The 25,370-nt window shown below is 45.9% G+C and overlaps 1 protein-coding gene across 1 annotated transcript in view; it reads left to right on the top strand.

The window, feature by feature from the left end:
• The window catches only part of PJVK (pejvakin), a 197,008-nt gene extending 188,436 nt beyond the window's left edge, over nucleotides 1-8,572 (top strand). Inside the window, exon 6 of the mRNA XM_078683826.1 lies at nucleotides 8,271-8,572. Within this exon, the coding sequence (XP_078539952.1) occupies nucleotides 8,271-8,572 (302 nt within the window). The remainder of the gene's footprint in view (nucleotides 1-8,270) is intronic.
• The last annotated feature ends 16,798 nt before the right edge of the window (nucleotides 8,573-25,370 follow it).

Genomic DNA, 25,370 nt, shown 5'->3' with positions numbered 1-25,370 from the left:
TTCCGGATCTAGGGCAGAGATCTTCAAACTTTTTTAGGCTGAGCCACCCATCTAAACTTTTTTAGATGTCGACTCCCCTCCCACCCCCCACTACCACTTGACAAAACATTCTGGAAGCTGGTACTCTGCATCATAAAAGAAATACTGTCCCTTGCTGGAACCTAGAGGATCTCCCACTTAGGCTAGCCATTCCCACCTGCAGAGTCCAGGTCGTATATGGCAAATAACATAACATAACGTAAGAGTGTTTAGTTAGCTAAAGTTTTTATACTGCCTGTGGTTAGGTGACAGATGCCTATTACAAAGTTCTATTGAAAAGTCTCCAAGAAAGTTTTAGCCAAAACAATTAAAATAGTGCCTTCTTTTTTACATGAAACACAAAGTTTTGCATAGATTAATAAAAAAGGACAGGTGTGCCTGCTTTTCTCAAAAGACACAGACGGTCAATGTGTGAATGGATTCTTGCTACTGCAATCCTGAGGTTGTGCTCCACTTCCAGTTTTGAGTGGTACTTAGAAACCAGAATGCTCACAACCTTTTGTAATATATTTATTACAATTTTGTATTGCACAAACATGACCCAACAGTATTGGCGCGCTTTACAGGTGATCTTTCACATTACACAAGGGCACATTTATTTTTGGTAAGCACAGGGAGATGAAGTGATTTGTCCAGAATCACAGGACGTTGAGTAGATGACGAAAACTGAACCTGATTCCTCAGCTCCAAAGTCAGCAGCTCTGGCTGTTGCGCCACATCAGTGCCCCTAGATAACATATCGGTGAAAGGGGTCCCGCAAAACATGCTTTCTGACACAATTGAAAAATCACTGATTATGTGGAGTATTGCCATGGCCAATTTTTGCCAGTGGGAGGCCATCCACAGTTTTTCAAAAAGGCCTAGGAGACGTCTACTTCAGACACACATATGAGTGATTCAAGAGGATATATACCTTTCTTCTCTAGCAGCATCAAGAGCCATTCAGTTGTTAACATAATTGGCTTATAAGGAAGACAGCCTTCCAAAGATTCAGAAACAGCTGCACAAGAAAGCATTTATATTTTCCCTATGGAAGAAGTGAGAACAGGTGGTATATTTCATAATATTTGCTATATCAGGCTTTTGTACTCAGCTCTAAAGTATTGGAACACTTTAAATGAGCACCAGTGACTTTATTCAAGGTCAAATGTATTTTCTATATGTTAAGTGAATTGGTGAGTATCATATGATGTAGAGTTAATGGCAAGAGTCAAACCTGGGTCCCCAAAATCTAAGTCAGCCGCTCTGGCATTAATGTTGCATTCTCTTCTCTTTGAAACATCCAACATTCCCACTACTGTTAGGAAGAAATGCAAAGAAGGGAGACTTTAAAAAAAAACTCTTCACACTTACCTGCTAGTGAATGGAATTCTCCGGAAGAAAACACCACTTATCAAATCCTTGAAGCAAAAGGCAGTAGCTACGAGGTTACAAACCATGATAACCTCGAGGGGGAAGGCTCCAACAGCGAGGCAAAGGTCAGCAACCGAATAGGAAATTCAGCAACCAGGAGGCACAAGGCAGCAATGAAGAAGCACTGCTTTATCAGCAAAGTAGAAGTGTTTTTCAGCTTTATGTATGCAGAATTTGCGGCACTTCCTGGAATCTGTACTGCTGTCCCTTCCTATGGAGTAACGTCAGTGCTGATGACAGTGTTGCAAGAGCTACATGCTGATTGGCTGTTCTGAATGCTCCAATCAAAGGGAGCCCTGCCTCGAGATGGGGGTCTGCAAAACAGGCATCAAATGTACTTCCAACGTGGGAAGCAACAATGAGAGGTGAAATGGTGGAGTGGAATGTGCACCCCCCTGAGGTGATGCCGCCCCACACTTTAAAAACTTATGATCTAGGGCCTGATGAATATCTCTATGGCATTGCGAAGCACTGTGTACTCCTGACTCTCCAATATGGACAATCCTGATTCTTCTCTTCTGGACTGCACCCTCCACCCAAGGAAGCTGTCTCCCTGAAGGAGTAGCTTCTATATTGTGGATAGTAAATAATTTTCATCGGAAGCGAACTATGCTGTGTCTGTAACTGGGTCAAATGTCACATTTCTACTACTCAAGTTGATGGTTCATAATCAAACGTATTACTTGTGCATACCTCAACATTTTAGATTATCCCAACTCATAATATGTTCTCAGTTGTTCGAAAAGGTTTCAGCGATTCATTGACATATGGGTCCCTTAATTTACATATGATATATACAGTCTTGCAAGCTCTTGAAGGCCTCCAGATCCAACCCTGCCCTAAACGCGTAATTGTCTAGCAGCAATGTGTACAGGGAGAGGACTCTCATCAGCCCAAACCTCACCCCTACCTTATCCAAAACCCTCAAGGATGCCATAGTGACCAGAAACTTCATCATAAAAGAAATACTGTCCCTTGCTGGAACCTAGAGGATCTCCCACAGGGGCCTTCCTGACAACAAGTGCTCTATGAGGCACCAATGGGTCTGTCTCTGCCTTCAATTATTTTAATAAATATCGGAGATGTGCCCCTTGCTAGTATAACATAATATTCAGTTAGCCCAGCATTCCCTTCTTAACAGACCTGCATATCAACTGTGGACTTCAGAATTGAGTTCAGGCAAACATCAAACAGAGATGCTGAAGTTTCTCGAGAAGGGGCTGTAGTCGCTGAGTTGGATCTGACATGGATGCCAGTAAGTTGTCTGTGTAAATGACTAGTTTAACCCCTTTGATATTCCCATTATTCCTCACCTGCAACAGCTTCTCTCAGGAAAGTGCAAACATTAAGAGGAGAAGTGCCCCTTTTCTGGTTACACTTCCCGGCACAACCGTTGAGGAGTCTCTGTCATTTACACTAATCTTCACATACGATGATGCATAGCCTGCCAGGACCATATTCAAGAATCAGAGTCCAAAGTCTCTGGATCTCAGGACCTCTGTTTTTTTCCAGCATTCAGTGAAAGGAACAATACATGCGTGTATTGTTTAATAACAATATCCCTTAGGTTTATCACTGTCATATCAAATTGTTAATGTGAAGGGTCAATATTTGATGATCTACGCGTCTACATTCAACTAAAATTGGGCGGGACTGTCTGCAGTCCTCAGGGTCTTTGTTTGCCCAATTTTAGTACTACTGACACCCTTGCTTCTACTATTGAAGCTGTCACCCTATCCATTAACGCAATCTTGTTGTGTAGTTTAGACATAATGCCTAACACATCTGTCTCGAGTGTTTGTTTTGTTATGCGTGGGGGAGCAAGCAACCAGATCTACCTCCTCGTCACCTACCCTCACATCTCCCCCCCCAAACACGGCCCCTCCGCACACATCAACTCACACTCTAGCCTCCCCGTACATTGAACCTGCCCTTGGGTCCCTCATCTTAGAACTCTCGTCCCTTAGAAGCGATTTCTCACTCCTCTCAAAAAACATCTCCTCACTCAATAATAACCTCCTCAACACACCTACACAATGCCTGCCTAACTCTATCACCGGCAATAACACCCCTCACTCCTACAACCATTTAACCTACACACTACCCTCTCAACCATCTCAAATCGTGTCTCCACTCAAATCCTCTCATCCACAACCTGGTACTCTACCAAATAACTCAGAAGCCTAAACTTCCTCTAATCTAACTATTTCTCCACCCCCACCCACTAAAGCTTACACTCCCTCGATTTTACCTATCTCTCCACCACCACCGTCGTACTTTTAACCCCTCAGTCATAAATCTTCTATCCCGGTTCTCATAGGAAACAGAAGTCTCCCCCTTCCTCCTTCCTCACCCAGCCCACTACCCAACGTTGCTTGATGAGGAACTGTCGATCCACCTCCTACCCGACACATATGTCGTCTATTCCAGTTCTTTTAGGAACAAGCAATCCCCCCCTCCTCCCTCCTCCCCCAGACCTCCCCAACTACTTATACAAATCCCCATCTGTCCCCCTCTCCTCCACCAATCACCACCCCCCTTTGCTGCATGTTGATAAATTGTAGATCTGCCTCCTGTCACGCCACGGAGATTGCTGAAACTATTCTCAGTGAAGACATTGACATTGCTGTCCTAACTGAAACATGGCTCACACCCCACTACAACCCCATCCTCGACTTGCTTATCCCCCCCTGGCTATGATATCATCAGAAAAGACCGAATCGAACAAACAGGCGGTGGACTCACCTTAATTTTCAAAGCCGATCTTAACAGCTCACTAGGCAATCCTCAAGACCCCTCATCCTTTGAATACCTCTGCGCCGATCTCACCATACCTGACTCCCCCACTACCCGGTTACACGTCATCTACCACCCCCCAGGTAACAACATTTCCTTTACGGAATAACTGACTGATCTTATCATACAATCGTCACTCTCCCATTCTAATAACCTCTTCCTCGGTGATTATAACATCCATTGGAACAACAATGCTGATCCTGCTGTCATCCAACTTAATAATACAATGGACATCACCAATATGTCCTAACTGCCTCTCTCCCACTCATAACAAAGGTGCCACCCTTGATGCCATTATAACGACCTACGATCTAGCCTCCCTCACAAATATTTTTCCGGTTGACTGGTCTGACCACTACCTCATCCTTTTCACCTTGATCAAAAATACCTCTCGACCAGCACCCACCAACATACTATCCAAAAAATCCACACGCAACCTTCACCGTATTCCTCCCGGTGAACTCGAAATAACAATTAAGGCTCACTTAGACTTACCACCTCTCTCTGACAGCACAAATGACCTAACCAACCATTATAACAACTCTATTCTTGAAGCCTTATACAAAATTGCTCCTATCAAACTCAAACAACAAAAAAATATACCCCCTAAGATCTGGTTCAATTCTGAACTTAATAATGAAAGACGGTCACTTAGACATGGTGAACGGGTCTGGAGATCTCACCCTACAGTGGAGAATCTGTCTATTCTTAGGACTGCTCGTGCCCAGTACAAAAAACACATATTTAAAGATAAAGCCTCCTTTCTACGATCTCAGCTTGATCGAGCCAGAAACCGCCCTAGAGAACTTTTCAATATTGTAAAAAAAAAAACATCCACTGGCCCTCCTAAAATTTTAGCCTCCACAGACAAATGCGAAGAAATAGCTAGCTTCTTCACGAACAAAATCAACATGATTGAACTATCCTTCTCTTCCCTCCCTCTCTCACCCCAACCTACCACTACCCTACACACTCTTCCAAACACTCATAAGTCGACGTCGATCTCATCTTTCACTTCGCCTGATACTTCTGATTCCCTACCTGATCTACTCCTGCATAATACCCTTCATACAACAAACTCTCCCGCTAAAAACAACGCCTCTTTGAATGATTTTAGCCCAGTATCTGAATCTTTGATCACTAATATCATTGTCAAACATAAACCTTCTGCACACTCCAAGGATCTTCTCCCCGCCACCTTAGCCCAAGAATTCCAATCCACCATTGCCCCTATATGGTCTGAAATTATCAACTCCTCTCTCTCCACAGGCTGTGTCCCTGCATCCCTCCAACTTGGCCAATTTACGCCCATTCCCAAAAACTCCACTGCGGACCCCAATGATCCAAACAACCTTCGTCCCATCTCTAACCTTCCTTTCCTCTCCAAAGCCCTCGAAAAATGTGTTTTAATGCAACTAGAGAAACACATTGTCTCATTCAACCTCCTTGATGTCTTCCAGTCCGGCTTCAGAAAGGGTTGCAGCACAGAAACTGCTATGCTAAATGTCATGGATGATATTCATCGTTCCCTTGACAAAGGTGAATCCTCAATACTTATCCTTCTTGACCTCTCAGCTGCATTTGATACCGTTCACCACCCCACCCTTCTCAACACCCTCAAAGATCGATTCGGCTTTGAAGGCACGGTACTCAAATGGTTCTCCTCATTCCTCCAAAACAGATCCCAACAAATCAAACTTAGCCATTTCCTCTCCAAACCACAACCTGTTTCACTTGGAGTACCTCAAGGTTCTATCCTCTCCCCTACCCTATTCAATCTGTTCATGGAACCACTCACCCTCATCCTCAAACACTCTAATATCAGTTATCATCTCTATGCTGATGACACGCAACTATACTACAAGATCAAATCTCACAAAGAAATCCTTCACCTAAATGAGACACTGACTAAAATTCAAACCTGGTTCCATCTGAACCATCTCAAACTAAACCCCAAAAAAACAGAAATCATAATTTTCTCCCCCAAAAACAATCCTCTTCCCATCCAACTCTGGGTAAAGGACATCAAAGCACTAAACTGCACTCTCTCCACCTCTAATACTGTTAAGTCCCTTGGCATCAGTATTGACCAAAATCTCAAACTCATCCCCCACATCAAAAATGCCTCCAAAAGCGCTCTTCTCACCCTTCTCCACCTCAAAAAAACTCAAACCTTTTATTTCAGCAGAAGATTTCAAACTTGTTGTCCAGTCACTGGTCCTCTCCAGGATCGACTATGGCAACACCACTTTGGCTGGCACTCCTAAAATCCATCTTGCCCCAATTAAATCTGTCCTCCACCTTGCGGCTAGACTCATCTCCGACTGCAGAAAATTTTATCACATCTCCCCCATCCTCAAAAATCTCAAGTGGTTTCCAATAGAAGGAAGATCCATATACAAAATTGCCTGCATCACTCACAAAGCTCTTCACCAAAACACCCCTTCCTACCTTGCAACAAAACTTCAGAAAGCAGGTTGTTCCAGATCCCTGAGAAGCACTAACTCACTTATCCTGATCCCACCCAGACTTAAACATCATAAGACCCAATCCTGTGCGTTCTCTGGTAACGCTCCCGCAATCTGGAACTCCCTCCCAAAGGATATCCGCTGCAACCCTTCCTACCATCTCTTCAAAAAAGAACTTAAAATACTGCTTCTCAACAAATACTGGGGTATCTAATGTCACAGACACTTTACATGCCCAATGTATCGTGATACTTGTAGTATGACACCATCCCTGATAACTCCTCTCTCTCATACTATGCTCTCCCCTCCCTCCTCTGCTATACCCCTTCCTTCTCTATCTCACCCTCGCTTCACTTCCATCTCTCTCCTCCCTTCTTTATTTGTATACATTTCAATTTATATGTCCATGCTTCTCTGACGCACTAGACTTGTTTGAACTCACTATCACAATGTAACGCTTTCTTGCTTGTTTTTTTACTCCACCTCAATGTTTGTTTTTACCTTCCTTGTAAAGCGCTCTGATACTCTCGGATCCAGCAGCGCTATATAAAACCTTTGAAAGAAATTAATAAATAAATAAAATAGAGTTTTGTTGGGTTGTACATTTGTAGTTGCCTTGATAATTTCCTCTGGGGTTATTAGACTATCCTGTTCCTCCCTTTTCTCTACTATTGATGGGACTAGCCTTGACTCTGGCATATTCTTTCACTACGCAGCTGTCCACTGGGTTACTGGTTTACAGCCACAAGTAGTATTTATGGAAAGTATCTAGTTTATCTTGTTCTTCTGCAAGCCTAGATTTGTTGGTCCAAGATGCCAAATGTCCCAGGCCACAAGAAGGGTCTCTTGGATGAATCATATGCCTTCTTTCAAGAGTCTAAAGACCTGAAGGGCTATTTGCTCCACTGGGGCATTCAATTCTCGAACATTGATGGCAAGGTACATCAGCTTTCTATCCAATAACCTCCATCTTCCCCCCCCAGTAAAACATATGTGTTGTTTCTCCTCCTGACCCTGAGGCTGTAGAGGGCCCACAAGATACTATAACAATTAGAATAGTCACCTTGTCACATTAAGGACTCTGCTCTATCTGTCACCCCTTCAATAACTGTCCCCAGGCAACAATTGCAGCTCTCCTCATCACTTGCCTCGTCCTTCCCAAAAACACACTTCAACTGACACTCACCACCCCTTCACCACTTGCCACAACCTCTATCAGAGACTGATGAAGGGTGGGCTCTAGGGAAAAGCTAACAATCCCATATTCACGGTCTTTGGACAGTCACTATTGTCCTCAGAGAAACCCAGGACACCTGTAACCCCACCTCTGTGGACCGTGTTCTAAACTTATAGGTTGGTTGAGGACAGGTTTAGATTCACCTGTCGTGATTTTGCGTTTTTCAGAATGTGGCTCATGCACTCTTTTCCTCAAGTATACAATATATGTAATTCTTGGAAGACATTATATATATACATGTGCTTTAATGTATCTATCGCACTGAAAAGTATCTATAGGTAGGTATATAAATGATGTTTGCCTGTGCTTTGTTCCAGGTAAAAGAACAATGGATGCCACCTCAAACTCCGATCTATACATGGACGACCTCTTCACAGATTATTATGAGAAAGCTGCGAGCATGACTGACATTTCCACAAACTATCTCCAAGACGGGTCTCATACACGAGTGAACCTACTTAATAACAATATTCCAAAGGGCCCTTGTGCCCTGTGTGGAATGGGCCATTCGAAGAGGGAAACGGTTTACGGATGCTTTGAGTGCTCGTTCAATGGACACAAGTACGTCAGATTGCACGCAGTGCCTTGCTTTGACCTCTGGCACAAAAGACTGAAATGAAAAGTATATAAGTAAGTGCGCTTCGAGGTGAACTTCAGGTATGATCGTGCCACTACAATTCCCAAAGCTTGCAGGATGGGCCATTGCAGCTCCCGGAAGTCACCAATTAATGGAACACAAAAGTTTCTATTTTCTGTTCAAATATTTTATTGATTTTTGATAAGTAATAGAAAGGACCATACAAAAAGAGCATCAGAAAAAGGTACAAGAAATTCATAACTTGATATCAAACACATTATCTAACAGTTAGATAACAGCTTAATACTAGGTAAGAAACCTTTAAGTACCAATAAATCCAATTGGATAATACAGGAAAAGAAAATATAGGTAAAGAACCATTTAAAAGAAAGAAATAGAACAAATTATCAGAACCTTAATAAATCTTAGATAGAGCTACATATCTATAAGTAAAATAGCTTTATAAGCACTAAATAAACAACATACTAAGATTAGTTATAACTTTAAAGCTATAAAATCATCAGTTGGTTTCCAAAATAAATGATCATTAGAAGCGGTATGGGTAACACCTGTAAGAGATAGATTGCATCCTCTTCTGGAAAAAATTATCCATGCCCACCACATATGTACTGACCATAATGAATTTTACTAGTGACAGTAATGGATTTCAATGCAGCTGAAATTAAGAAATCTAAAAGTTTGCCATTGTAATCAGTAAATTTTGTTGCAAGAGAGACTAATTTACAAATCAATAAAGCATAGGATAAATTTTCTGTGATATGCAATATTTTTATACAATATTCCAAACAACCTTCCAAAACTTACAAACAATAGGACAGCCTAAAGCATGTGTCTCAACAGTCCATCATGCTGAGAAATTTTCCAAAATTCACATCAATTCAATAATTTTGCCTTCTATAACCTAAAAGGACTCCACAGGTAATTGAATAGAATAAATGCGTTTGTTTGATGTAGTGAAACGGGTAACCATCCTGAGATATTATTCAGCCAGATTTTCCTTCAAATATCGAGGGAAAATGAAATATCTAACTCTTTATTCCAAAATGAAGTTAGAAAGTTAATATTATCACCTGCACATCCATTCCATTTTTGTTTTATAAAAGAGTGACACAGCATGAGAGGAGGAGGCATAGTTTGGATATACACGGCCAAGTCAGTGGTCTCATTCAGAGGAAAAGTATTAGGAAAGGAGTCAAGTATTGAATTACACAAAAGTTCATATTTATAGCTATCTGAAGATTTTAACTGAAACGATTGTTGCAATTCATCAAAGGTTAAAAATACAAAATACCAGCTTCAATCCAGGAATTCCAAACTTTTTGGGTGCAATTTAATTTAAGCCTAGGATGATGAATGTAATTTAAGTGCCATAGGGAATTGAAAATCATGCAATATTAATTTTGTAGATTTCACCGTTACTGATTTTTGAAGTAAACTCATTGAATAAGACTTAGTGACTAATGCAGACAGCGGAAATGGTACAACCAAATTTTGTTCAATACGGAGCCAAGCAGGAATATGGTTAGGTGACGTAGATTGAAACCATAATGTACGTTGTTTCTAATTAAAGCTTTATGATCATTTAAAAAATCAGGTAAACCTAATCCACCATTGTTCTTAACCAAGTTTCGTTTCTTATAGCTTATACGAGGAGATTTGTTATTTCAAATAAATTTGGCAATGATTGTATCCATTTTTTTTATAGAATTTAGGAGGGAGCTGTGTAGGCATCATAGAGAGAAGACAGAAATGTTTGGAGCAATAACCACTTTAACAGCATCTATCTTCCCCCACCAAGTTAAATGTAGTACAGACCACTTTTGATATTGTCTTTGATATAATCTAAAGTGCAGTCACAATTTAAGGAAATCAATTGTTTTATGTTATATGAAAATAATATACCAAGGTATTTGATTTTGCTTTAGCCCAAATAATGTCTTTGTTTGTTACAAGTCTGTTTTAATTTTGGAACAAAACCCCCTGAAGGGGGCACAAAAACACAGCGTTAAGCCTACAACCTCTATCCGAGGCCGGCCGCGAAGAATGTGCAACAGAGGTCATTTGGTCAGAGGAGTTAACACAGCGCCGTGCCTACAACCCCAAGGGGCCGGCCGCGTGGCTTAGGGGGAGCTGTTGAGGTTGATCAGCGTCGAGAAGGCCCCAAATGCAATCCAGGGGGAGGAAGTGAGAGAGCAACAAGCCCATCAAGCACTAACGACCCAACAGGGGTCCATGAGAACATAAAAGAGCTACAGAGGAAAGAGAGAAAAGGAAAGTAAAGGGGAAGTAAGCCAGAGACAGAAAAGAGGGGGGTGGCTATGACAGCAGGCGTGGCGGGCAGGCCAGCGGGCGGAGAGCAGCGCCAGGCAACCAGGGTCGACCTCCAGCGCTCAGTTGGTAGAAGAGGTGCCTACTGGAGCAATCTAGTAGGATCCGTAGGTGCAATAGCGTCCTCAAAGAGATGTAGAGTCCTGAGTCTAGTGGGCATGTGCCGTGCATGCTCTGTGGAGCACAAATAGCGCACCAGGGGCTTCCAAACTGCCTCAAAGCGGGTGTGGCGCATCTGGAGTCGCACCGTTAGGAGCTCCATTGCCAAGACGTGCCACAGCCGCATAAACCAGGAGGCTATTGGAGGCGCTACAGGCTTTTTCCAGTACAGGGCCATGAGTTGCTTGGCCGCACCTAGCATCTGTAGCGTTATAATCCAGTCACTACGGGTCAGGGCCTTGAGGTTTGACGGTTTAATACCCAACAGGATCGTGTCTATGGCTTCAGGCAAAGGGAACCCCAGCACTCCCCTGATGTGGCTAAGGACCTCCTTCCAGTAGACAGTGAGGAGCGGACATGCCCACCATATGTGCACGAAATCCCCGGTCGCAGCCCGGCACCTCCAGCACAGCGGCGAAACGTTAGGGAACATCTTGTGGATTGGCAGGGGAGTGTAATACCATTGAGTTAAAAGTTTATAGGCATTTTCTCGGTGCGGGATTCTCCGATACACCCTGGGGATGTCCCTCCACACCGCAGCCCACTGTGAAGGCGAAATATTTGTATCGACCGCTGCCTGCCAGTGACGCTGATACGGGTGGGGGAGGATGAGCGGCGGGTGCTGTAGAATGTGATATATCTGGGAGATCAACCGTTTCAAGTCCCCCAAGGAGCGTGCTAAACGCTCGAAGGGGGTAAAGGCACGCGTAGCGGCCCGGTACACGTCATCTCCAGAGGCCCAGTGTCGTAATTGGGCGTGTTGCAGCCGCACTGCAGGTTGCAGGCGAAACTCCTCACAACAGTGGTCAAACGATTGGAAGGCGCCCCCGTCAAAAAGGTCGCAAAGCACCCTACAGTCCCCCTGCACCCAGTTCTCAAAGGCCCGGGTTCGATGGGCCGGCGGGAAGTGAGGGTTTGCCGCTATGGGAGTATGCGGGGACGGAAACCTAGTAAGGCCCCTGGGGACAGCGATGGCATCCCAGATGTCCAGTACCGTTTTCATGGGCACTGCAAGATATGCACTTCGGGATCGGGCCGCTCGGTGGAGCCATGGCAAATCCCAAATAGTGCGTCCCGTCACCGCCCTGTTCATGTGCAGCCACCCTTTTTCACTCTCACGTACCCCCCACTCTATCACAAATCGGAGGTGCGCGGCCCAGTAGTAGAGGACCAAGTCCGGACAGGCTAGTCCCCCCCGATCCTGTGGGGCCATGAGGAGTTTCTGGGAGAAACGAGGGCGCTTGCCACCCCAGATAAAGGATGTGAGTTCGCGCTGCAAGCTCCGTATGCAATGTAGCGGGATCGGAGTGGGGAGGCATTGAAATACGTATAGAACTTTGGGAAGGATCGACATTTTGACTGCGTGGAGGCGGCCTAGCCAGGACAGCATTACAGGTTTCCACCGCCTCAAATCGTCTAAGATCTCCCTCCGGCAGATCCGCCAGTTAACAGAGCTCCAATCTTCAAGGGAGGGGGTCAAGGTGAGACCCAGGTACTTGATGTGACGCTCAGCCCACTGGTAGGGTACAATCTCTCTCAGGATGGGGAGATCTTCCGGCGGTATGGTAAGGTTCAGAGCCCAGGACTTATTGTGGTTAATCTTGAGACCAGAAGCCCTTTCGAAAAGGCAGAGCGCTCTATGGACTGCCGGCAAGGAGTCCCGCGGGCGCGTGAGAGTAAGGATCAGGTCGTCTGCGAACAGCGCCACCTTGTTGTCCCTTCCCCCGTACGCTATCCCGTGGATGTCCGAGTCGCACCGAATAAGTTCCGCAAGGGGTTCCACAGCAAGAGCAAATAGGAGGGGTGAGAGGGGGCATCCCTGCCTAGTGCCCCTGTGGATCGCTAGAGGTGGTGTGAGATCCCCATTGACTCGAATTCGAGCATGGGGTCCTATGTATGGAGCCATAGTCCTAGCAATCATCTTCGGGCCCAGCCCGAATTTACACAATACCGCCCTGAGGAAGGTCCAATTCACCCGATCGAATGCCTTCTCTGCGTCTAAGGAGAGGAGGCAGTCCGGGATCCTCCAGTGGCGCACCTTCCCAATGAGGTGTGCGAGTTTGCGTACGTTGTCGGCCCCCTGGCGATCGCGGATAAATCCAACCTGGTCGGGGTCCACAAGCCACTGCATATACGGATCGAAGCGTTGGGCTAGGAGCTTAGTGTATATTTTGAGATCCGTATTAAGCAGGGCAATAGGGCGGTAGGACGCACACATTGCGGGGTCCTTCCCGGGTTTCGTTATTAGAGCAATTTCCGCCATGCCCATGTCAAGGGATGGACCCACCTCGTCCGAGAAAGAGTTGAACAGTCTAAGGAGGTAAGGCCGAAGCTGGGCCTGAAATGTGCGATAGAAAGACAGCGGCAAGCCATCCGGGCCCGGCGTTTTTCCCAGAGGCAGTTCCTTAAGTGCCATTGCGATCTCATCCTCCGTAATGAGGCTTTCTAGCTCCGCCGCGTCCTTAGCCGATATCGTCGGCCCCTCATAATCGTCCAGGACGGCTGCTATCGCATCCACCGACACAGGGTCACTCCTGTACAGGGATGTACAATAGTCCATAAATGCGGCCTGCTTAGAGCCCTCCGAGACTACCTTCGATCCGTCTTGCAGTTGGACACTAGTGATATGGGCCTTGGCAGCGCGTGCTCTCAGCCTTCTCGCCAGCAGCCGGCCTACCTTATCACCTCCCTCAAAGTACTTTTGCTTCAAGGCCAACAGGGCCCCTTCCGCCTTGTTGGTGCGCAGCAGGCGGAGCTGCCCTCTAAGGGTGGCCAGTCTCCTCCTGGTGTCTCGAAACGACCGCTCCCGGTCCTGCAGCTCAGCTTGCTTAATATCCGCTACCAATTCAGCCTCCAGCTTGGAGGCAGCACGTCTGCGTGCAATCGCCAGGGAGGTAATGTGGCCCCGAATCGTGGCCTTGAAAGCATCCCAAACCACCGGGAAGGGCATGTCCGGGGTGTCGTTAGAGGCAAAGTAAGTGTCTATTGCTTCCCGGATGCTATCCACGTCATCAGCATCCCGAAGGCCGCTCGGTGGGAAGGACCAGCGTGCGACACGCGCGGGACGCGCCGCCGGATCCTGGAGACTCATTTCCACGTGAGCGTGATCCGACAGAGATATGTCGGAGATGGAGGCACCCAGCGTATCGCGGAGCAAGTCCATTGACACGAAGAGGAAGTCAATACGGGAGTAAGATCTGTGGGAGTGCGAATAAAATGAATAGTCCCTAAGATCCGGGTTGTGATAGCGCCACACATCGAAGAGTCCTAAGTCCGCAATCTGCTTGCGCAGGGTAGAGGACATCACCCCAGAGGCGTTAGAGGGAGCACCACATCGATCCAGGTCCGATTCCCATACCAGGTTGAGGTCCCCACCCAGTATCATGTGTGGATCACCACAGGGTACCTGCTCCCTTAAGAGTGTCTGGAGATAGCGGTCTTGTAACTGATTAGGGGCGTATACATTGCATAGGGTGAGCCTGCGCCGTCCAGCATACACTGTAACCCTGAGGAAGCGCCCATCCCCACTCTTAAAGGGCCGGGAATCCCCCCGCCTGAAGCCAGCCCTGCAGAGTATGGCCACCCCCGCAGTCTTGGTGTCTGCTGTCGCCCAGAACTGAAGAGGATATTTGGGGTGGGCCATGCGGTGAGTATCTCCCTGCAGTAGATGGGTTTCCTGGAGATAAATGACGTCAGAGCGTTGCTGGAGGAGATAGCGCCAAACCTGCTTACGCTTGTTAGGGGAGTTCAGGCCCTTGACATTAAGTGATATAACCTTCAGTGTACTAGGTATAGTCGCAGCCATAGCAAACGTCGGGCAGGGACCGCTTGTATGCCCCGCTCCCACCAGCGCAGGAGAAGGAGAACAAAGGAAGGCGCCAAAGGACCCGCTCCCACCACCCAGACAGCGGCAGCCACCCCTACCCCATCCCACCACCCACCAGACCAGAGGAAAGAGACAGAGGGGAGGGCCAGAAGAGGGAAAGCAAAGAAAAGCAGAGGATACAAAAGAGAAAAAAGAGAGGAAGCAGCTGAAGGCCAAACACGCCTCAGACATACCAAAAACATCAAAGGCCAACAGGGCCATAGCGGACTACCCCATTCACCAGGCATCCTCTACCCGAGGGTTCAGACGCTCTCAGGAATGTCACTCCCTATGAGGTAAGAGAGGGGGTGCTCACAGGCAGAAGAAAAGACCTCCGCCCCGGCAGCCCCGCTGCTCGAGCCAGGACCAGGGGCATCGCGGACCTAAATGGAGCAGGCGTGCATATCAGACGAGGCGCCGTGAAGGCGCACGTTGCCCGTGGCTCAAAGGAACCGGGATTCCGGTTGGCGAACTCAGCGAAGTGGAGAGGTCCAGGCATCTTCCAGGGCGCCGGCGTAGGCAGCATGTCAGGTCAGGAACGCAAGCTGTAGAGCGGCAGGGCGGCCCGGAGAGCCGGGGGGGGCCACCACAGAGCATGCGTCAACACAGCCCAGTTCATGGGGTGGGCGGGAGAGAGGTCCGGCCATCCCGATCACCCTCAAGAGAGCGGGTATGGGCTATAATGTCCTGCTTGGCCTGCGACGCGGTTTTCTCATCCACTGGAGGCGAGCGACGGCGCCGCCGAACCTGGGTCCAGTCCGGGCGGGCCGGGATCCTCTCGTTCTGTCGGGACCGTGAAGGGCTGTGGGCCGGAGAGTCCGGCAGTTTAAGGAGCTGCGCCGCCTCCCGGTAGTATCGAAGGACCCTGCGCTTGTCCTCCCAGCGAAAGATGAGGGCAAAGGGGTGGCCCCATTGGTAGGCTATATTGAGGGCCCTCAACTTCTCCGTCACTGGTCGGAAAGCTCGCCGCCGTCGCAGGGTGTTAGGAGCCAAGTCCTGGAAAATCTGTATTTTGAGGCCTCCATAGGTGAGGTTAGGTTTATCCTGGGCCGCCCTCAGGATGGCTTCTTTCTCCGCAAAATAGTGCACCCGCGTCAGGATGTCCGGGAGGGGGCCCGCCCTACCCGCCGGTCCATACACCCGATGAGCACGATCCAGAGTCGGGGGGGAGGCATCTTCGTCCCCCCACACCTCGTGCAGGAGTTGTGCTACGTAAGTCAGAATGTCCGTCCCTTCTTCATCAAGCGGCACACCATGGATTCGGAGGTTGTTCCGGCGGCTCAGGTTCTCAAGATCCACCTGTTTGACCTGCAGTTACATGTTCTGCTCTTCCAGGGCCGCCACCCTCTGCCATAACTGTTCCTGGTCCTCCGTACGCGCATCAACTATCTTCTCCAAGCCGTCCACTCTATCACCCAGCTCAGTGACCTCCTTGCGCAGCTCCTTAACGCAAGTTTGGACTTCCGTACGCAAGGAGCCTATCTCCGTCTTGAGCTCAGACATAAAGGAGGCCATAAAAGCTTGGGTCACCGGCGGTGAGTCTACAGACATCGATGGGGGGCCCTCCGTTGACGCCGCCGCTCCAGTCTTGCCCCACAGAGCCATCACCGACGTGTCCTTGGCCGCCGCCGCCGGTTCCTCCTTGCCCCCTTTGGATCTCGTCATCGCCAGGCTTGCAGCGAAGAGCTTAAGTGTTCGTGGTCCCAGGCAGCAGCAGTATAGCGACCAGCAACCCGTACCCCCCAGGCCCAGAGGAGAGGATGCCCCTAGTCAGTGCAGTCAAAGGACAGGGCCCAAGGGCTCAGGGCGGAGAGCAATGCGTCGCACCTGGGGCGAGGAAGCAAGCCGTCAGGGGAACCAGAGGCCAGCGCACACACAAGCCAAGAAGCAAGGTCCCAGACGTTGCAGCGTCTCCAGCACCGTAGTCAGAAGGAGCAATTCACTCTAGAAGGCCGGGCCAGGGGTCCCCTCACCCTTTAGGGATCAAATCCAGTGGCGTCTACAGACTCTCCGACCCGCACCCCCACCCAAGCAGTCCAAGTGCACTCCACCGCACCCAGGGCAAGTCCTGCAAATGTCAAGGGGTAGGGCGACCACGAGCGGCGGGCAGCACCCCGCCCCAGCACCAGACCGCTCCCAGCAACAGTTCCAGGTGGCTTAGGGGCCCGCACCCCCCGTTAAACAGACGAGGAGGGTAGGCTACAGTCAGGTCGGGCAGTACGGCGCGCCACCACCACAAGCAGGGCAGGGCAGAGCACCACAGCCAGAGGCCAGCACAAGGTCCAGGGGCCCGGGTCAAGATGGACCCCACACAAGGAGGGTTCGCTGCGACTCGCCGCCTATCTCCTCCCGTCCCCGGGACCTGCGGGCAGGAGGGCAGCAGACGACAAGGGCCCAGGGGTGCTCAGCGTCCCCCGCAGGCTGCAGGTCTCCCCCAACAGGCACAGCTTCCAGAGTAGGCCCCAGAGCGCAGGGGGGGGAAGGGGCGCAGGGCAACAGGCCAGGTCAAGTCCCTCCAGGGATACCAGGAATGAGGGGGCGCCCCTCGCCTGCAGCCGCACCCCCAGTGGAAACGCCTCACCTCCGTGTGCTTGTCCGATGTCCCAGGGCTCCACAGCCACGCAGTGAAGTCACCGCCAGGCGCAGCTCACACGGTGCTCAGGGATCGAAGATGGTGGCTGCAGATGGGCCTGTTTCGTCACCGCTGCAATCCCCGGGCAGCCCAGTTCCCAGGGCCTCCGTCTGCTACCCGAAGCCGGCCTCAAGATGCAATCACACCGCAGTTCCAGGGCGGGCCAGCACCAGGACTCCCCACCCCCGCAGGCCTCTCCGCCGGCCGCTTCCAGGGGGCGCCTGCTTCTAGGCCCGGCGCTTGTCAAGGGCTCAGGGCGCGTGGCTCACGAAGGCCCCTCGCTAAAGCAAGTCACCGGCGCTGCGGCGCCCCCCACCACAGCGTCTCCTGGGCACCCTGCACACACCGGTAGCCCCCTCCAGGTCCGGAGGCTCAAGACGGCAAGCACAGTTCAGCGCCGAAGCGCCGGCACACAGGGCGGGGTCACTCGCTCCCCGCCGGGATCTGCAGGCCACCCAATCAGACTGCTCCGCACCCCGGGAGCTCCACGACTGCTCCGGGTGGTCGCGGCCAGAGGCCCGCTGCGTAGCTCACCCCAAGGCCTCCGAGGGCTCCGCCGGATCTCGGGGTCGCCGCCCCTGTGCTCGCCACTGCCGGTCAGCGCCGATGGCTCCGCTAACAGGAGCACTCCCCGGCGCTCTCCGCTGCCCCTTCGGGACCCGCAAGCAGCATGCGGCCGAGTCCAGAGTTCAGGGGCTCGCCGCCGACCAGAATCAAAATGGCGGATCGCTCGCGGGAGCGCCACCGAGCCTTCGCAGCTTTCCCGGTGAGGCGCTCCATCACAGCATCACGGCACCAGAGTCCACACTCTCCGGGGGTCCCCCCAGCACTCGGGGTCCCCGTGCAGCCCCCAAAATCCGCTTAAAATCGCTAATACAGGCAGCAGGGCGCCGGAGCTCTCGGAAGGCACGTCCTAGTTCATCGCCTCCGAAGCCACGCCCCCCAATGTCTTTGTTTGGAACCATAACAGGTAGACAGTGAACATTTAAAGAAAAATATTAGTTTTTTTTGTATTTAGCAAATATCCTGAACATTGAGAATAAGTGTTAAACGTAATAATGGAGGAATGGACGAAGCCGGATCACCGATATAGAGGAGTATGTCATCAGCGAAGGTTTTAATAGGAACATTATTAATGATAACCTTCAATTCCCAAAGAATTTCTAATGGCAAGTAACAAAGGTTCTATTGCAAGCAAACCAAGTAAAGGCTCTAATGGACACTCTTGTCTAGTACCTTTGTAAAGCAAAAATGTATAAGATATCTGACCATTAACACAAATCTGAGCAGACGGACCTGAATATAATTTAAACAACGAAGGAGTGACTTAATGAAAACAAAATAAGACAAAACAAGGTGTGTTAGGTTATGCAATGGTCCCTACCCGGTTGGCGTAACTGTAAGGTTGGAAAAATCCAATCCTAGCAATCAGGAGGTCGCAACCCAGAAAAGTAGTATAACTACACATAACTGGAAAGGACAAGTAAACCTCTTTGTTAAAAGGACCCTCACTCACCACTAGTTGGTGACATGCTTCATCATAGGGTCCCCGCTGGGGTGGCCGAATGCCCCCCCAGCGTGCTACAACGCCTGATTTACAGCGGAGCGGGTTGGTGTTGAGTGTGACAGTGGTTTAACTCAAAAGAAATTGTTGCAAAATAAGTGAGTGCAGAATTTAAAAATTACTAGGTTGAAACCCAAACAAAATCTTCAATGTGGGCCAACCTGTAGGCGGACAAAATAGGTTCTGAATTTGGAGACCTGTGTCCTTGAGTGAGATATAAGGACCTTATATCTCACTCAAGGACACAGGTCTCCAAATTCAGAACCTATTTTGTCCGCCTTTTTAATCTGGATACAGGTTGGCCCACATTGAAGATTTTGTTTGGGTTTCAACCTAGTAATTTTTAAATTCTGCACTCACTTATTTTGCAACAATTTCTTTTGAGTTAAACCACTGTCACACTCAACACCAACCCGCTCCGCTGTAAATCAGGCGTTGTAGCACGCTGGGGGGCATTCGGCCACCCCAGCGGGGACCCTATGATGAAGCATGTCACCAACTAGTGGTGAGTGAGGGTCCTTTTAACAAAGAGGTTTACTTGTCCTTTCCAGTTATGTGTAGTTATACTACTTTTCTGGGTTGCGACCTCCTGATTGCTAGGATTGGATTTTTCCAACCTTACAGTTACGCCAACCGGGTAGGGACCATTGCATAACCTAACACACCTTGTTTTGTCTTATTTTGTTTTCATTAAGTCACTCCTTCGTTGTTTAAAATATAATTATTGGGGTACAGGAGTGTCTACTCGCGCCCTATCTCTCTTGTTGATTTTGTTGGACCTGAATATAAAGCTGAAATTATACGAATAATTGAGGAACCCAGATTAAATGCAGTCAAGGTATGAAAAAGATGCTGCCAATGTACTTGATCAAAAGCCTTTTCGGCATCTAAAGCTAGGTGACCAGCAAGTTGAGTTAATGAGCACCTCTTTCAATTACATGAAATAATAATCTAACTTTATTCACTGAATGTCTGTTTTTCATGAAACCAGATTGATCAATATATACAATGGTATGAAGTACAGAAGCGGATCTAGTGCAAGGATCTTTGCATAAAGTTTACAATCCTGGTTAATCAAAGAGACTGGGCGATAATTTGAAACAATAGAGGGATCTTTATCTGGTTTTGGACGGACTATAATCAAAGCTTCCGCAAAGGATCCTGACGTTGCTCCTGTAATACTAAAATGAGTAAATATTTGGAATTAATTTTATGACAAGAGAGGAACAAATTCTTTATAGAATTCCGCTGGAATAGCATGAACCTGGAGATTTAGAGAACTTAAGTGATTTAAAAGCTGAATGTACTTCACCTATTGAAATTGGAATATCTAATTTATATGTAGCTGACTGTGAAATTCAAGGTAAACCACAATTCTCTAAAAAAATTATTAATAAGTGATAAATCATTAGAAGGAAGCTTATTGTATAAGTCTGAATAATAATTCATAAATTCATTCACTATTTCTGTATGTGATATAACTGTTTGTCCATCAGATTTGCACATAGTATTAATTTGAGTTTTTCTTTCTTAATACAAAGGTAGTTGTCTAAAAATCTTCCAAATCTATTAGCATTAAAAAAAATTAGCTTTAGAATTTGAAATGTTTATGCCTGCTTTAGTACTTAATATAGAGTTTAATTCATAACAAAGTTTTTGTAGGTGTATTTTGTATTTAATGTGATTAGATGTAATGAAAAGATGTTCGTACTTGGCTATTTGTTTGACTAATTCTTGAATTCTTGCATAAATATTTTATTATTGTGAGCCATAACTGAAATTGTGATCCCCCTGATATACGCCTTTAAAGTATCCCATCCATTAACAATTGATGTAGAATCCTCAGGATTAAAAGAAAAGTACTCATGAATTGACAATAACATTTTAGGTTTGTTGTTGTTGTTAACAATAACATTTGTATTCATGTGCCATCTTCCTTGTGACTGTTGGGAAACTGTTGGATATAAAATGCATGAGACAAGTGCATGATACGAAATATCAATATTTTGGATAGTAGGATCAGAAATAGAGGGGATTAAATGATGGGATATCATTAAAAACCTATCAGAGAATATGAATTGTGAGGATTTGAAAAAAAGTTTTAAAAATGTATCTGTTGGGTGATGCAAACGCCAGATATCCACTAATTTAGTTGATCTAAAAAAGGATTTAAGAGCGCAATATGCGTTTGTAGGATGATATTTGATTTGGGAGCATCCATCCAATAAAGGATCACTTATAAGATTAAAGTCACCTCCAATAATAAGTGGGATATTACCCAATTTTAGAACTTCTGACATAAAAAGAGACCAACATCCGGGTCATCCTTTGTGGGACCATTCAAGTGTAGGACCATGACCATTAGAGTCAAAATATGTGTGTACAATTTTAAGATGTTTTTTTCCAAATAAAATAGCAACTCAATTTTTCTTATTAAGTGCAGGCGAAGAGATAATATCACCAACCCATTGTTTGTTCATGTACGATAGGATAGTGTCATCAACATGAGTCTGCTGCAATAAACAAATATCAGCCTTATACCTAGCCAAAAGATCCAAAGCTTTAGTGAGTTTAATAGGATGTTGTACACCTTTAACATTGAAAGAAACAAGTTTAATATCATGAATATTAGACATCATTTTGAAAAATTGAGGAAAGAGAAGTAGAAAGAATCAAAAGAAGTGACAAAATATACATAACTCTGTTAGAAAAAAGAAAGATAATGAAGAGAAAGAAAAGGACCAACATTTAACAAAGACAACATATAGATATAAATAGAAATCTTGAATTGCACACAATCATAACAAGAATAATCGATCCAAACATGCCCATTAAAGAATTACAGCAATTTAGGCTAATTACAAGAGAGTAACAAGCCTAGATCTCAAGTGACACTCTTATTGTTTTCCATGGAGAGCTGCGAGTGCTGATCTAAGTATAGACGAAGATCATCCGGACTTTGGAAAGACTTTGAGAGCCATTCTTTCCATATTTGCATAGTAGACGGATCAAACAGGCCATATTTGGAGCCACAACTTCTCAATCTTTGATGAAGATCAGCAAATTCTTTGTGAATTTTACAGTTTCCTTGGCAAAGTCTTGATGAATAAAATTTTTATTTCCGTTCACCATTAAAGATGGAGTTTCTCTTGACGCTTTCTGTATTAGCACAAGATGATGATGACGCAACACCTTAAATATCATCTGATGAGGTTTAGTTTGATTCGGGCTTCTATGAGAAGGAATTCTATGAGCCTTGTCAATCTCAAATTTTTCAGGAGATTTTAAACATAAAAGGCCAGGCACATCTTCTGGCAAATTAGAAATTCTTCAGTTTTACTGCCGATTACAATTTTCTAAATCCAGCAATCATTTGTTCATTTGTTATATTTTCACTGTGACAGGGATAAGGGCATCTCATTTGTCTTTGTTTTCTTGAATTTTAATGGATTTGTCAGAAACATTCATTGAAATACTAGCCATGTCGTTACATTTTTTTTTATTTCTGACTCAATAGTATCTGTGTTAGAACAAATAGCCTGCATTTCATCAAACAATTCAGCTAAGGAAGGTTCACTAGAATCTACCAATTTAGATTAGACTGGTGGAGGTGAAGTAGTACTTTTTTATGCTTGCTGTGTACCATAGAAATATGTTTACCTTCCATAACTGAGAATTAAATATTTAAGGCTATAATCAATTACATTTGTAATTTCCAACAACTTAGAGCAGGAGCAGTACAATTTAGTACTGTGCAGCAGCTAAAACAGGCCACAGCTGCGCCTTTGTTCCGCCCACCTGCCAGAGAAAATCAGCAGTACCTGAATGGAAGCACAGCTGAAAGGTGCACCTGCAAAAGCTCTGTCCTAGCTCGCAGGAAAGATGGAAAAAACACCCCACCGTGGAAGACGCCGCTCTCAGTGGAAACCATTTGAAGATAAGTGCTGCCTAAATAGCAAGATAAATGTTGTTGATAACGGGCCGCTGTCGTGGAGCTTACTCCAAGGCAGCCATCTAGGCTCACACAAGTCCTCCATATGTTTCAACATCATGAATTCATTTGCACAGGTTGGGTGTGAAGTTGGGTCTTTTTCTGCTCTTGTGCAACCGTCTTACACTTGAATTTGGGATTTGTTCTATTACTTCAGTGTACAGAGAAGGGATATCTGGAAGCACCCACTCACCTGTCTTGACCAAATTTATTAGCAAACTCGCTTTTGAATGAAATTCTGGTGTATTCTTATTACTGTCTTTTTATTTATCTCTGCATCTACTAAAGCAGTGTTTTCCTCTTCTGACCAAGATTTGTAGCAGGATCAAACATGCCCTAGTTCTCATTAATCTACCCTCAGGGCTGGGTGAGGAATTTAGTTTGTGCTAAAATTGAATTTTAAATTCCATGGAATTTTAAAATCCATTTCCTTTGGAAATGTCCTGCTGTGAAGCCTGGACCAGCCGATCCATGTTGTATTGTTACCAATGAGTATGTTAATCGATGATTGATACGTTTTACAATGACACATGAGGCACAGACTCCTGAAAATCTTGCAGGTGGCCATGTACTTTAAAACAGAACAACAATTACACTACCCAACTTCCTACGGTCAGTAGGGAAAGTGAATGTTTTGGTCCTGGTTCTATTCTGCTGGATATGTCTGGGGTGGTCATTATCAGGCACACTTCCAAAACATTGTTCTGGGTAGCCTGCTACCACAGGTTGTCTTATTTGGAAAGCGTATTTTCGTCAAGTTTCTCCTTAAAGTTTCTCCTTTATGTTGCTGTTTTTTTCACTTTGCAGGTCAACCTGCCACAGGCTTTCTTACTAGTATCTGGAAAACTTTTAGATAGCACCCCGTTGGGGATATTTCTGTGTATTTTGGCCCCTCCAGCTTAAAGCACTGCAGCAGCTGGTATTTACAGTGACATAAATAGCAATTCGATGCTTGAAAGCAACGTATAAAGGAAGTTGTTAATTACTGATTAATATTAAAAGTTGATAATGTAAAACTGTTGTCTCTTTTGTTAAAGTTTGAATTTGAGGGCAGATAAGGTGACTGAGGAGTTATGTGACTTGCAAAGAATGATTTTGGCAGTTAGGAGAGCTCAGTTGTCCTACTCAGGTCAAGTCACGTCCACACTGCTTTATTCGATCGCTATCTGATACAATCATAAAAGCATTTAAAACACATATCAATTATTACAAAAAGTGATAGTTAAAAACACATTGTTAGCCAGCTATTTGTTCATACACTCATAAAATGCATATTAAAAATCATATATATATCGTTTCGCAGCTTGTTGACAAATATGATACACAAAAACTAAGCGTTTATCATTGATACTGTTGTTTTACAACTACTTAGTCTGTTATGATTATATATTTATACTTTTCCTAACATAAACCACTTTCTTTAAAAACATTGATATTCTCCACACTGAGTGTACATTATCCAGGAATTTTAGGGTGATAAACGCCGGGCGCCACTTCCTGATTTCCATGGATTTTAAAATCGGAACAACCCAAGATCTTCTCAATTCGCTATAAAATGTACAGAATAAAAATACATGAATAGTAGTTTGGTGCGAGCGAATGTCACATGGACACAATTGCAGTATTCGGGCCCAATCATACATTTTTGGGAAACTTACAATTCTATGGAATATCCAGAACCTAAATCTTGTCAGGAGGAACCTATCATAAACACCAGGTACGATCGTTAAATACGGTTGAATGCTAAAAGTTGTTAAAATCATCTGGTTTTGCTGGACACTAGGCTTTAAAACCTCACCTGAGAATCTTAGGGTGTCCAGCAGTAATAGGCCCTCTTTTTTTAGATCCTTTCTCTGTACCGATTGCATAGTATTAGGTTCAGTAAAATATTCCAAGTGTCCCAAATCTTGCATAAAGCCGCAGACATATCTTAGCCACTGTACTTTTAAAGCCCCATCCAACTTTAGGCTATCTGTTAGGATGTCCCTGTTTAAATGAGGCTCCATTTTTGTTCAAATTCGGTGCCATAAGAGGACGGGCTCCATCTTTATGCGATTGGAAAGGTGAGTCAAACCCAATTCAGCGTGGCAGGCGTATGTCGATTTACTACTTGGAACAGACAATAATCCTACTTAAATTTCAGTGTAATTTGCCATTCAAACCTCAAAGCTCTTATTTCTTCTGAAATCTTGTGAAACATTCTGATTTCTTGGAATAGCAACCAGCCATCATAGGATTATGAGGTGGTACGGAGGGAGTATTAAGTAGGCATTGGCGGAA

Source organism: Lissotriton helveticus, chromosome 3_1 (genome assembly GCF_964261635.1).
Source record: "Lissotriton helveticus chromosome 3_1, aLisHel1.1, whole genome shotgun sequence".
NCBI classification, from domain to species: domain Eukaryota; kingdom Metazoa; phylum Chordata; class Amphibia; order Caudata; family Salamandridae; genus Lissotriton; species Lissotriton helveticus.
Note: the sequence above shows the minus strand (reverse complement) of the source record. Positions and strands in the feature narration are given on the sequence as shown.